Source organism: Emiliania huxleyi (genome assembly GCF_000372725.1).
Source record: "Emiliania huxleyi CCMP1516 chromosome Unknown EMIHUscaffold_196, whole genome shotgun sequence".
NCBI lineage: Eukaryota > Haptophyta > Isochrysidales > Noelaerhabdaceae > Emiliania > Emiliania huxleyi.
Genome location: NW_005200631.1, coordinates 38488 through 51562, shown reverse-complemented (window position 1 = coordinate 51562; position 13075 = coordinate 38488). Strand labels below are relative to the sequence as shown.

Sequence of the window (13075 nt, the reverse complement as noted above, 5' to 3'; positions counted from 1 at the left end):
CGGCCAGACGGCGCGTATTTCGGTGTCGTGCCCGAGCCAAGTGGCGCCTGAGGGAGCTACAAATGTCTTGCGTATTACGAATCTGTCTTCTGCATCCACCTTCGGCCGATCGGGGTGTGCCTCTCAAGGCGCGCTACGCCCCACGTACTACGCACACGCATTCCGGATTCGAGTGAGAAGTGGTGGCCGACGGGGGTTACGCCTCACGCATAACGCATACGTTTTACGCATTCGCACGCCCAAGGTGTCGGAGAGGGCCTACGCACCACGTACTACGCACACGCATTCCGGATTCGAGTGAGAAGTGGCGGCCGACGGGGGTTACGCCTCACGCATTACGCATACGCTTGATGCATTCGCACGCCCAAGGTGTCGGAGAGGGCCTACGCACCACGTACTACGCACACGCATTCCGGATTCGAGTGAGAAGTGGTGGCCGACGGGGGTTACGCCTCACGCATAACGCATACGGCGCTGCCGTCGGTCGCGAGGTCCGTGACGTAAGTTGAAGTAATCTCGCGGACGGTGGGGTCCGATATGATTATCATTGGGTGATGAATGACGAGATGCGGGTTTGGGAGGGTGTGGATTCACTAGTCGTTAGAGATCGCCGAATGATCACGCGCGCGTGCAGGCGAACAGGGTAAGGGAAACACCTTTGCGACGCCGCGAATCCAGTCGATCTGCGCGCACGGCGGTAGAGCGAGGGTCGAGTCGATCGGCGTCCAGATGTCGTGCTGCAGGTACTGAAACGGCGCCTCCGGGTCGCAACGGCTCTTGTGGTGCGCGTCGCGTACCAGTGGCGTGACGTTCTGTAGTCGGCGTAGCTGGTGCTTGATTGACTTGTAGCTGCGGACACCAACGCGTATCTCGTTGATCTTTGCGCCGCTCTGGTACGTGTGAAGCAGAAGGCGGTCCTCCTCGATCGTCCACGGAGTGAAAGCTGAGTTCATCGGCAAGGTTTTTCGCGCGTGCAGCTGCACGAGAGCATCCTCGACCCACGGTTGTAGGCTGATCTCGGTGCTGTTCAGCTGCGTCTCGCTCATTTGTTGATCCTCGCACATTCCGCACATCAGTAAGGAAAGCTCGTCGATACCGGCGAGGCCTCGGAGCACATCTTGCCATCGACGCTGAACTGCACGCGGCTTTTTTGCAGGTGGTGGAAACGGCCACTGCTCTGCCACCTTGGGCAATGATATTTTGTCGCGGACATGGCGTAATAGCACAAAAGCGTCCATCTCTGGTCGCCACGGGCTGGCGCTGTGCTTCGAACGACGGGTTGAGTGCACGGCCATGAGGCTGCGTCGCAGAGCATCGGGAAGAGGTGATATGTAGTCCTCTTGCACCACAGGGTCGGTCGAGAAGGGACCGCCGTTCATGGCAGCGAGAGCGTAGAGGAGCAACCTGTGCATCGCCAGCACAGAGCCAGCAACGCTCCCGCGAATCGGTGAGGGGATCGTGACGGCGATCGTTGGACACGTCCCTGTCCTATCGACGGCGAACTCGGGACCCATTGGGGTTTTTTGGAAAAATGCTCTCCAGAAGACAGACAGGTTTTCCGGTGGGTAGAAATGCTCTCCCGAGTTCGCCCTCCCACCGGAAAACCTGTCCAAGAAGGTCTGTCGAGCCAATCAGTCGTTTAGCCAGGCCCCGCACTTCCCGCGGCGCTACACACGGTGTACTAGCACGGCGCATCCTGCGCCCCATCGTTTTTTGCAGTTTTTCGCTGTCCCCAGCTGGTGACGTTGCGAGTTTGCGCCGCCGCCCGCGCTTCCGATGTCGGTGCGCAGCGTTACGTCGTTGGCCGAGATCAGCAAGGAGGGCCTCGAGCTGACCGCTGTCGTCGGGCCGCTCTTGGCTGAGGGCGCGGAGCCGCCTCCGGCGCGCCCAAAACGGCGTCCAAAAAAGGAGTGGTCGTCGGCGCTGACCGCCATGACGGGGTTCGCCGCGCTCTTCGTGGGCTGCTCGCCGATGCTGCTGCTCTGCGTCTCGCTTTCGATGTACAGCGGCCTCCCGCCGGCAGCAGACGACGCGGGTGCCGCCGCGGCCGGAGGCAAGGGCGGGAGGGGAGGGAAGAAGGCGGCTACGCACGGGAGCGCGCACAGCCACCTCCACCGCCCGCGCGCGGGCAACGACTCGCGAGGGCTCAACGAGCCCAACCAGACGTTCAAGGTTCGGCCTGACGCCGAGCGGCACCGCGGGGATTTGCGAGAGCCTGAGCCGTCGGACAGCACAGAGGCGCCGTCGGAGGCGTCCGCAACCCCGGCCGACATGCACCCTCGTCTCGGCATCACCGCGGAGATGCAGGCGCGTCTGGCTGCTCCGTTTGGCGACGGTGGGGGCGAGGGCGAGCGGAGAGAGGATGGCGGCGCCGCACCCGGCCGCGCCTCTGTGGCGCCCATGGGACGGTTCCGAGAAGGTTCCCTCGAGGCGGCCGCGGGGGAGGAGAGGCGGAGAGCAGGAGGGCCGTCGTAGAGATGGTCCGTGCTGGTCCCCGAGAGAAAGGCAGGGACGAGGAGAGAGAGAGAGAGAGAGAGAGAGAGAGAGAGAGAGAGAGAGAGAGAGATGAGAGATGTGGGAGGTGTAAGTATTTGGTTCGTGTGGGTCAGACGTTGGCGCACACTCCAGGCGGATTGATTGATTGATGGGAAGGCGACACACAGTCCGACCAACGACTGGGACACCAACGCGGTAGGAGATATTCTAAGGTGTCGTGCGAGGGAGTTTTGTTGTAAAATTCTAAGCAGGACATCGTACGTCTCTCTCTCATCGTACGGGAATACTGTATCTCGGTTCCCGGCTCGCGGCCTGTCCCCCAGACCGTAGCAGTCGTATGACGCGGCGACGCTTGTGGCGCGGCGCCGTGCGATTGCGCTCGACCCTCTCTGCGGCGCCGCCCACACGCGTCGCTGCGCTGCGGCAGCTCGTCGCCGAGGAGTCGCCCAATCTATTTGCTTTTGCGGGCGGTGGCGGGCCGAGCGCAGGCGGCGCGGCGACGAGCAGCAGCGGCGCCGCCGCGCTGTCCGAGCGCGCCGTCGCGCTGGCGGCGGCGGCCGGGCCGGTGGAGCTCGACGCAGCGCCTCTCGCGGCCAGCCTGGACGACCGCTACGGCCGGCGCCACACGTACCTCCGCATCTCGCTCACCGAGCGCTGCTCGCTGCGCTGCACGTACTGCATGCCCGCGGACGGCGTGTCGCTCACGGACGCGCGGCGGCTCCTCTCGGCGGAGGAGCTGCTCCGCCTCGCCGCCCTCTTCGTCCGCGCCGGAGTCGACAAGATCCGCCTCACGGGAGGCGAGCCGACGGTTCGGCCCGACCTGGCCGCAGTCGTCGGCGAGATCACCACGCCGTGTGGGCCGTGGTCGAAGGGGGGTGCTCCCTCGCCGCACTGACGCGGCCTTCTTGTGCAGGCGCGCTGGACGGGCTGAGGCCGCTCGGGCTGCGCCAGATCGCGATGACAACCAACGGTGTGGCGCTGTCGAGGCTGCTGCCCTCGCTGCACGCCGCCGGCCTCGACAAGCTCACACACCTGTCGCTCGACACGCGGCGAACGGCGTCTCTTCACACCTGGAGCTGGGGACAGGCCTCGACAAGCTCAACCTCTCGCTCGACACGCTGCAGCGGGGTCGATTCCTCGAGCTGACGCGGCGCGACGCGCTGCCAAAGGCGCTCCCCAGCCCCCCCTCCCCTCACCACCGCCACAATCAGCAGAATGAGAAGGACACGGCTGGCACTGCCCGCCGCCACAGGTGCTGCGCGCGGTGGACGCGGCGCTGGCGCTGGGGTACACGCCGCTCAAGCTGAACTGCGTGGTGATGCGCGGTGTGAACGAGCACGAGGTCGAGGCCTTCTCCCCTACCCCCACGGTACCCGAACCCATCCTCCCCTACCCCAGGTGTGAACGAGCACGAGGTCGACGCCTTCGCCGCACTCGCGCGCGCGCGCCCCATCGACGTCCGCTTCATCGAGTTCATGCCGTTTGACGACAACGACTGGTCCGACTCAAAGCTGGTGCGGCGGGCCTGCACACCTCCCCTACCCCCACGGTACCCGAGACAAAATACCCTACTTAAACGGTACCCGAACCCAGGTCCCGTCCGCCGAGCTGCTCGCCGCGCTCTCGCAGCGCCAGCCGGGCCTGCGGCGCCAGCGGACGGACCTTTCCTAGACCTTTCCTAGACCGTTCCTAGACCGTTCCTAGGCCTGCGGCGCCTGCGGACGGACGCGCACGACGTGGCCCGCACCTACTCCTGGCCGGGCGCCGAGGGGTCCGTCTCCTTCATCTCGTCAATGACGGAGCCCTTCTGCGGCGGCTGCAACCGGCTCCGGCTGACCGCCGACGGATCGCTCAAGGTTTGCCTGTCTTGCGGCTCCGAGATCTCCCCACATCTCCCCACGTCTCCCGCCCCCCCCCCCCTCTCCCCCCATCTCCCCGCATCTCCTCCACATCCCCCCCCCCATCTCCCCCACATCTCCCCCACATCTCCCCCACATCTCCCCCACATCTCCCCGCATCTCCCCGCGTCTCGAAGGTGTGCCTGTTTGGCGGCTCCGAGATCTCGCTGCGCGACGCGATGCGGGAGGGGGCAAGCGACGCCCAGCTCCTCTCCCTCGTCTCCTCTGCCCTCGGCCGAAAGCACGCGCGCCACGCGGGCCTCGCGTCGCCGCACGACATTGCGCGGACCAAGAACCGGCCGATGACGACCATCGGCGGCTAGAGCTCGGCAGCTTCTCGTCTGCGATCTCGGCCGATCTCCGTTGAGGGCCGCCCGCCGACTCTGCGCCGGCGCGTCGAGAGGCCGTCTGTCGAGGGTGGGAGTCCCCGGGCGTGGGGGTGTGGAGGGGAGTACCGGTAATCGGGGATAGTACTAGAGGCCCGTTGCCCAGGGGAGGAGTGCGCAGGCGTTGGCGGATGGCGAGACGCTCGCACAGTCGCGCAGGCTGCCCCCCCTCGGGCAGCCACAAGCATTGCCGCCCCTCGGTGTCCCCCTCACACCCCGCCGGCTCTGCTCGCGCGCGGGAGCGATCGCGGACGTGTCTGGTTCTCGTTGACGCGTTGAAGAACACGGCGTTGTGTGTCTCTTGACTCTTCCCAGGCTTGTGTTGAGAGAGAGCTTCCGGCTTCCGCGCACATATGTACGAACGATATAACCGATATAACGCCGGAATTCTTTTTTGAAAACAAAATAGTTTCGGGGGGGCAGTGGGGCGCCCCCGTGTTTCTGTTGTCGCGCGTGGACGGACAGGTTTTTTCCGCGAGATTTCTTCTTCGCGTTAAATTCTTCTTCTCACGCGACCGGCACCCATCACACATGTCGCGCTCGCCTCGCGCAGCGCGCACCGAGGAGGACGCCCCGCCCACGGACTGGCTGGCCGAGCTGCCGCACGAGCTGCACCTCCGCATCCTCGAGGGCGTCGACGACTTCTCCGACTGCGCCGCCTTCAGCCTCGCGTCGCCGCGCCTCGGCCTCGCGCTTCGCAGCGGCCTGGCGCGCTTCGAGGACCCGCTCTTCGCCGTGGCGATGCGGCTGCTGCTCATCGAGCGCTTCGCCGCATCGTTGGGGTCGTCGATCATGGACACGCTAAGCGAGGCCACCCTCCGCAAATACACCGCCGACCGCCGCGCCAACGCCGACCACTTCCCATGGCTTGCGAGGGTGAGCCCGGCGCTCCGCCTCACGTCGGAAGTGGAGGGCGCTGAGGTCTGGAGGCTGCGGCGCGGCGAAGTGAATGACGCGAAGCTGCGGATGCGTCTCTTGCGGAGCGGCCAGGTGCAACATTTCGAGGGCGAGCGAGGCGCGGAGCGGTTGGTGCGCCTGAAGTTTGCCAGCGGCCAGGTGCAGCACTTCGAGGGCGACGCAGGCGCGGAGAGGAAGGTGCGAACGGTGTTTGCCGATGGCGCCGTGGCGCACTACGAGGGTGAGAAAGGTGCGGAGCGGGTGGTCCGCGTGGTGTGTGCCAGCGGCAGCGTGCAGTACTACGAGGACGAGCGAGGCGCGGAGCGGCTGGTGCGCAAAGAGTTTTCCAGCGGCGAGGTGAAGCATTTCGAGGGCGAGCGAGGAGCGGAGCGGAAGGTGCGCGCTGAGCTTGCCAACGGCCAGGTGCATCACTACGAGGGCGAGCAAGGCGCAGAGCGGAAAGTGCGCACGGAGTTTGCCAGCGGCACCGTGAAGTACTACGAGGGCGAGAAAGGCGCGGAGAGGAAGGTGCGCACGGTGCCTGCCGATGGCCAGGTGCAGTACTGTGAGGGCCAGTGAGGCGAGGAGCGGAAGGTACGCATTGACTTTTGTTCCTTCCTTCCGCGCACCTTTCTTCCGCGCACCTTTCTTCTTCTTCTCGGAAGGGCGGCGGCCGCGGGCGGCAGTCCCGGGAGGCACGCCGGCGGAAGGGCTCGTCTTCGCGGGGCGGGGTGCGCACTGCGCGCCGCGAGGATGAGGCTCAGCCTGAGCCAGGGGAGGGTTGGGAAGGGGGGGCGAGGCCAGAGGAGTATGACGGCCTCTTCGACTGCCCATAAGGGGCCGTTGTCTGCTGTGCCTTTTGTGGTGCTAGTGCCACCGCAGGCGCGCGCAGCGCGGTAGGGGATCTGTGGCACGCGGCTGGGTCGGTCGACGCGAGCTGGTGGCAGGTCGAGGCGGACGGAGGGCGCCTCTTCTTTGTGCGGGTCGCGGAAAAGGCCGCATCGTCGCGCTCTCCGCCGAGGCGAAAAAACAAAAACAAAAACCACCCCTCCCGCCACCGCCGCACCCACCACCACCGCTCCCGCCGCCACCGCCCTCTCCGCATGCGCCCTCACCACCTCCGCCCTCGTCACCCCCATCCTCGCCGCCTCCGCCCTCACTACCTCCGCCCGCGCCACCTCCGCCTTCGCCAACTACGCCATTGCCACCTCCGCCCTCACCACCTCCGTCCCCACCACCTCCGCCCTCACCACCCCCGCCATCGCCACCTCCGACCTCGCCACCTCCGCCCTCACCACCCCCGCCATCGCCACCTCCGCCCTCACCACCTCCGCCCTTACCACCTCCGCCCTCACCACGTCCGCTATCACCACCTCCGCTCTCACCACCTCCGCCATCGCCACCCCCGCCCTCGCCACCTCCGCTCTCGCCACTCCCGCCCCCACCACCTCCGCCCTCACCACCTCCGACCCCGCCACCTCCGCCCTCACCACCCCTGCCATCGCCACCTCCACCCTCACCACCTCCGCCCTCACCACCCCTGCCATCGCCACCTCCCCCCTCACCACCTCCGCCCTCACCACCTCCGCCCTCACCACCCCTGCGCTCGCGATCTCCCCCCTCTCCGCCTCCGCCCTCACCACCGCCGCCCTCACCACCTCCGCCCTTGCCACCTCCGCCATCGCCACCTCCGCCCTCACCACCTCCGCCCTCACCACCCCCACCCTCACCACCCCTGCGCCCTCCGCCCTCTCCGCCTCCGCCCTCACCGCCTCCGCCGCCGCGCCGGAATCGTCGTGGGGATCGGTGGACGTTCTCGTGATCGCGTGTGTCGGACGGGGGGGTCGCGGGCGCTGGTGGATGCGCGCGGTTGTGTGTACTACGCAATAGTACAGCATGCTCGCGGGTTGTGCATGATGGTGTTGACATGGCTGTCTTGTGCAGCCATATAATATTCATATTATATTTATATTGCATGCTTTAGATAGCTAGGTCTCGAGATCTATACATGTTTTCGACGTACGCAAAACCTCACGGCCTCGGAACACGAAGCCGCGACGATTATATCGTCGTACTGCCTCGTAGTACCGTGTACTACCATATAGTAGATGTTTTGGCCCCTGCTCCGCAGGCGTGAGAATGGTGGGCAGGGAGGCTGCGACAGGAGGGAGGGGAGGTGGGGTGGGTGAGAGAATGAGAGCGGACGACGGTGTGACAACACTGATGCATGCACGACCCTCCCCTCGTGCAACCCTCCCCGAGCGCGAAATGATTATGATTGAGGACGCAGACGCATGCCCGACCCTCCCCTCGTACAACCCTCCCCCAACGCGAAACGGATTGTGATCGAGGCACGCGAGGAGGGTGGCCCTCCCCCCTCTAAAACCCTCCCCCAGAGTGAAATGGGAGAATCTGAGTACAGGAAAGGGGGGGAGGGTGCCCTTAGACCCTTCCCCCCCCCGAAGTAGGCTGAAAATAGTGCTTCGGAGCCCCCCCAGGCTACCCTCCCCCCCGAGGAGGACCTATCACCCCCCAGTGTTTTCGTACAAGTGAGAGAGAAGAGAGAGAGAGTCTCTCTTTTCTCCCAGTAAGCTATAAGTACGTAATGCCATCACAAGTTTGGCAATCACTATCTTATCGCTGGCCAAACTTCTCAATCGCCAGCAAGCAAGGCGAGTGGCTGCGCGGGTGGCTGGCGGGTGGCTGCGCGGGTGGTTGGCGGGTGGCTGGTGGGTGGCTGGTGCGTGGGCGACTGCTCCGATGTCACTTCTGCCCTATTGCTAGCAGGTCCTGCCAAGTCAACGGGTGCTGCTAGTCCATCGTGTGTGCTTCCTGCCTCTTCCAGGACCCCTTCCACGAAAGCCGCGGCTGCGGAAAATGTCCTGGTCGGTTCACTTGCTCCTCCTTAGAACAGCATCGTCGTTCATGTGCTTCTGCGCGGCAGCGATCACTTTTGATGGGAGCGGTGCGGGAAACCGACTCGTGACCGGCCTCGAGCAAGATCTACTCAAGGAGCTCTATGCAGCATCTGCCGGCACAAAGGCAGTCGTGGTTGACGTCGGTGCCAACAACGGCGGCTGGTCCCTTGCGTGGGCGCAACACAAACGTCGTACTGCGCGTTTGCACAACAAGAACCTCGACATCATCATGTTAGAGCCACAGCCCCAATTTACAACACCTCTGACACTAATGGCGCAAGAGCATGGGTTTCGGTTTATTTCGGCGGCGGCGAGTGACGCAGAGGGAGAAATACCGTTCATGTCCATCGAGGGCTCTCGGAGCACCGAGGCGCACGCCGTCGTCTCCGGCCTCAGCAACACGGTTAATGACTCAGCACGGCCCGTGTGGGTGCGTTCGCTCGACCTGGCAGCTTTCTTCCGAGCTCAGCTGAGCGAGGGCGGGCTCAACCTGGTCAAGCTGGACGTCGAGGGCCTGGAGTTCAAACTGCTGCCATGGTTACTTGCGCAGGGCGCGCTGTGCGGCCGCGTGCGCTATCTGATCGTGGAGTGGCACGTTAATGCGGTTGACCCCACCGAGCGGCTCTCTGCACTCGCGCAACGCCTCGCCTTCAGCCAGATGTTGCGGAACGGCTGCGGGCGCTCGGCGCCGGTAGCTGTCTTCAACGATGACTATATGCCGAACAACGTTGCGATCCCCGTGCCCGGCCTGTCGAGGGTTCTGCTTGAGCACTCGTCGTGGGCGGGCAAGTCAATGGGTGGAATCCATATTTCAAGTACCACCGTGAACTTTGAGAATGCAGATCACAAGTTCTTCGCTGAGGCGCCGCGCGGGAACGAGGGTGAACTGACCAAGGCGAATTGTCAAGTACGCCGGCCGCGCTGTGAGGGCTCGTGCATCTACGAAAGGCTCGCCTGTGATGTGGAGTTGACGGAGGCGACGGTGAGACAAATGTGGAAGCACAGGCAGCCGGTTGTCCAGGCTGGCCTGATGCAAATGGGCAAGATCGACAATAGAACGCACGAGCAACACGTGGCACTCACGCAAGATCTCACAGCGTGTCACTCCTGCGCGCTCTATCGGCCGCTGCCTATGATCCTGGAGGATGCCACGGGACGTCATTACACTGGGCGGACCCCAGGCTAAAACTACACAGGCAAAGTTTCGTTGGAGGATACAGATGCAGTTTTTTTTAACAAGCTTGCTAGTCTTTACCTAAGCTCAAAAGGAAGAGCGTTAAAAAGTGGGTAGAAGTCATGAATCGACTGTTGGCCCATTCTTTCGCCATACAGGGGGGTGATCTTTGACTTGTACAGTTACACCCTAAACCAGCTGGAGCTCACACAAGTGCTCCTCTATTGGTGAGATTGCAGGACAATGAAATTGGGATCATGGAGCAGTGTGCGTAACGTGCTCGGATTTTTGAGCTTTGGTCCTTGAGCGGAGTAGCGGTTACGTATATACCATATTGTGGAATTTCCCGGTTATTTTGATTAATTTTGATTTGCAAACGAGTAGTATTGGGATGTGGTATTTGAAAGTGGTATTGATTTGTTTGATTTCCCTCGCCACAAATAACTTTGATTTCCCTCGCCACCAGCAACCACTCCAATCATCGCACACAGGTCACAGCGTCACACAAACCTCGGCAGTACCATACATACCTAGACTCTGGGCTAACGCTACTGTCAACAATGCGCAGAGCCGGAGCAAAACGTGCTGCGGCTGAGGCTCTCGATGAAAGTGGTGGCGCTTCCGCATCACCTTTCGTGTCCACTCCGCTCGAGGGCGCAGGGCGCGCAACGACAACACCATCGACCGTCGAGGTGCCGCCGGATATCCTCGCTTCTTTCAACGAAGTAGGCTCAGTGCCACGTGCATTCATTGGAAACATCGAGCGGGACGCATGAAGACCGGAGCGCGAATCCAAAGCGCACACCTAGGCCGTCGACCTCTTCGCCGTCTTCCGCTCTTGCGGCCCAAGCTCGAGATCCAAGAGCCCCAAACCGGAGGTGCGGAGGGTGGTGTTGAGCAGCTTGCAGCAGCCACGCAAGCAGACTTCGAGGCGCGCACCACGGAGATGGTGCTGACCAACCCTGGCACCGTCATCGAGTCGAGTATGGATAGGGCGGCAAAGACAATGACGAATCGAAGATCCGCCCCCCCCCCCGCGCTCTGACCGCAAAACCGGACTGGGCTCACGCCCAAATCTCGCAAACAACACATTTTTTAGGGGGGCAGCTGTGAGAATGAGAATATAAAACCCGTGTTTACTGTTGTCCACAAATTTTCGCACCGACTGCACTCACAGCTTATAAATGTACAACATACCTTTGTAGCACTTGCCGTCACTTGCGTTGTTGAAGGGTTGCTGCTTGCGCAGCAAGCACTCTCGCGGCCGCCCAGTGCTCCGGAGCTGGCGGCAGGCTGGGGCTGCAACGCGGGCGCATGAGCAACGAGCTCGAGGTATGTATGTATGTATGTATATTATATCGCGCGCGCAGCGACACCGATTTCACCGGACGAGAGACAAGTCCCAAGCCAAGTTCACCAAGCCGGCCGCTATGGTCAGGACCCGACCGTCAGTCCCATATGAGCGGTTCGTCCGCGTCGCGCACACCACTCGTCCAAACCGGGGGCCGCAGACTCGTTCTGCGCGCCAACGGCTGGTGACGCTGTGTTTTGCCCTTGAGCTAGTCCTTCCCCGGTCGCCTAGGCCTCTGCGCTGTCTGGCGGACGCCTGTATGCCATGCGGGCGGACCACGCTTGCGTGGATATGTGGCTGGCAGGCTGACCCACGCACGGGAAAGCTTCATGGGTTCGAGTCGTCGAACATTAAGCAGCGGAGGTGTGCCGAGGGGGACCGGGTGGCGGTAAGTCGTCGTCGCCCGGCGCTGCTTGCAGCACCATGGCGATGGCGCTAAGAGGTTCCTCGTTTCCGCGCCCCCCCCGCAAGGCCCGCGATACACACATCGTCCCCGCCGTCGTCGCCGTCCCCGCAGCCGCCGCCGCCGCCGCCCTTGCCGCCGTCGTCCATCTCATCGGCGCGGCCGCCCTGCGAGGCGGAAGCCGAGCTAGGGCCGGCGCTCCCAGGCTGATGCCTGCTACCTTGGCCGTGCGCAGCTCCTGCGAGACGATGCCAAGCAACGGCAGCGGTGGCGGCGGCCGCCGCCACGCCCACCGCGTGCGACATGTATTTTGCGCAAGAGGATGGAATGTCACGGCGCGCGGAAGGTTTTCGGTCGTTGACCTTTTCCTTTCCGGACGCCCTGCCCGAAGCCGCCGAGCGTCCCGAAGTCAAGCAAGCGCAGGTCGCAATTCTTCTCCCGCGCAAACCGCTATAGCCTCCCTTCCCTTCTTGTAGGGGGCCGTCACAGGTGCCTCCGCCTCCGCCTCCCCCTCACTCTCCTCCTCCTCCTCTTCCGCCGCCTCCCCCCCCTTCCCCTTTCTGGCCGTGGCCATGCAGCATGCCCTATCACTAAGTCGAGCAGCTCGCGGTGTTGCCGAAGGCGACAAAAGCCCCCATTCCAGCCGAGCCGGTCGCCACCCTTGCACGCAAGCGAGCTTGTAAGTTTCAAGTCGCCAATGAGGCGCACATGCCCTTTGCCATACCGCACATGCTTAGGACCGAACCCGTCTGGGAGCAGCGGCACTAGACCGCGCCGCCAGCGGGGCGAGAGCACCAGCCGACAACCTGCCGACATGGCAGTTGCGATGGCGCTTTCACACACACCACACACACACACACACACACACACACACACACACACACACACACACACACACACACACACACACACACACACACACACACACACACACACACACACGTTAGCTCTTAGGTAGGTAGGTAGAAAGGTGAAGAACAGCCAGGCTCGGAAGACTGGACACCAACGCGGTATGGGTGGACGCCGGACAGATAATGACGACACGCACGAGCGACACACAGACACAAACAAGCTCACAAGACACACAGCCAGCGGGCTGCCACACACCCTGAGTTGGCGTACACATAACTCAAGGCCACATGCACCTGCCCCAGCTCTTGAGAAAAGAAACACCGACATCTTGACGGAGGGCATTGAGCGCGAATGTCGCTCGCTCGCCTAGCTCGCCTCCCCTGTCGAGGTCAGCGCCTCCGCTGCATGTCTTCGCTGTGCCCTCTCACCGAGTGCGGCCACCCCAATCTTCAACGTCGAAGAAGCTCCAAGCGCGGTAAGCGACGCCCAAGGCGTCAGCGCTTCGGGCGGACGCTTGGGCGACTATGGCCTACTTTTATCCCCGGCCAACTTGGTAGGGCCCTGTCGGTCAAATTACATCCGCAGGCCTGGAACTCCTACTTCCGGGGGGCTGCCACCCCCCTCCTCGGGCCGCCGTATAACACCAAGTTCCCGGGCAGCGCGTGCGGCCCCCGGGGTGGTAACGGGGGTCCCAAACATT

The 13075-nt window shown here is 63.3% G+C and overlaps 4 protein-coding genes across 4 annotated transcripts; all 4 read left to right on the top strand.

Annotated features, from left to right (window-relative positions):
* Window positions 1–1776: 1776 nt before the first annotated feature.
* On the top strand, window positions 1777–2475 carry EMIHUDRAFT_233683 (hypothetical protein; the record flags this gene model as incomplete). Its single annotated transcript, XM_005781986.1, has 1 exon — window positions 1777–2475. The coding sequence occupies one exon, from the start codon at window positions 1777–1779 to the stop codon at window positions 2473–2475; it is 699 nt and encodes a 232-aa protein (XP_005782043.1).
* Window positions 2476–2810: 335 nt separating this feature from the next.
* Window positions 2811–5076, top strand: EMIHUDRAFT_442719 (hypothetical protein). The gene is made up of 8 exons (XM_005781985.1): window positions 2811–3332; window positions 3410–3519; window positions 3594–3665; window positions 3749–3838; window positions 3912–4010; window positions 4090–4135; window positions 4201–4352; window positions 4532–5076. The coding sequence occupies exons 1-8, from the start codon at window positions 2834–2836 to the stop codon at window positions 4715–4717; spliced, it is 1254 nt and encodes a 417-aa protein (XP_005782042.1). The 5' UTR covers window positions 2811–2833; the 3' UTR covers window positions 4718–5076.
* Window positions 5077–5298: 222 nt separating this feature from the next.
* EMIHUDRAFT_365780 (hypothetical protein) lies at window positions 5299–6345 on the top strand. The gene has a single exon (XM_005781984.1). The coding sequence runs from the start codon at window positions 5312–5314 to the stop codon at window positions 6254–6256; it is 945 nt and encodes a 314-aa protein (XP_005782041.1). The 5' UTR covers window positions 5299–5311; the 3' UTR covers window positions 6257–6345.
* A 2257-nt stretch (window positions 6346–8602) lies between these two features.
* EMIHUDRAFT_233680 (hypothetical protein) lies at window positions 8603–9854 on the top strand (the record flags this gene model as incomplete). The annotated part of the gene is made up of 3 exons (XM_005781983.1): window positions 8603–9502; window positions 9572–9667; window positions 9777–9854. 3 exons carry the CDS (start codon window positions 8603–8605, stop codon window positions 9852–9854), a joined length of 1074 nt encoding a protein of 357 aa, XP_005782040.1.
* Window positions 9855–13075: the final 3221 nt, after the last annotated feature.

Bases quoted from the DNA above. Each gene is read 5' to 3' on its own strand.
- EMIHUDRAFT_442719 (XM_005781985.1), top strand. From the start codon at position 2,834: ATGACGCGGCGACGCTTGTGGCGCGGCGCCGTGCGATTGCGCTCGACC. The intron at 3,666-3,748 runs GCGCTCCCCAGC...CCGCCGCCACAG, and splicing joins GGCGCGACGCGCTGCCAAAG to GTGCTGCGCGCGGTGGACGC. The intron at 4,011-4,089 runs GTGCGGCGGGCC...ACCCGAACCCAG, and splicing joins ACTGGTCCGACTCAAAGCTG to GTCCCGTCCGCCGAGCTGCT.
- EMIHUDRAFT_365780 (XM_005781984.1), top strand. From the start codon at position 5,312: ATGTCGCGCTCGCCTCGCGCAGCGCGCACCGAGGAGGACGCCCCGCCC.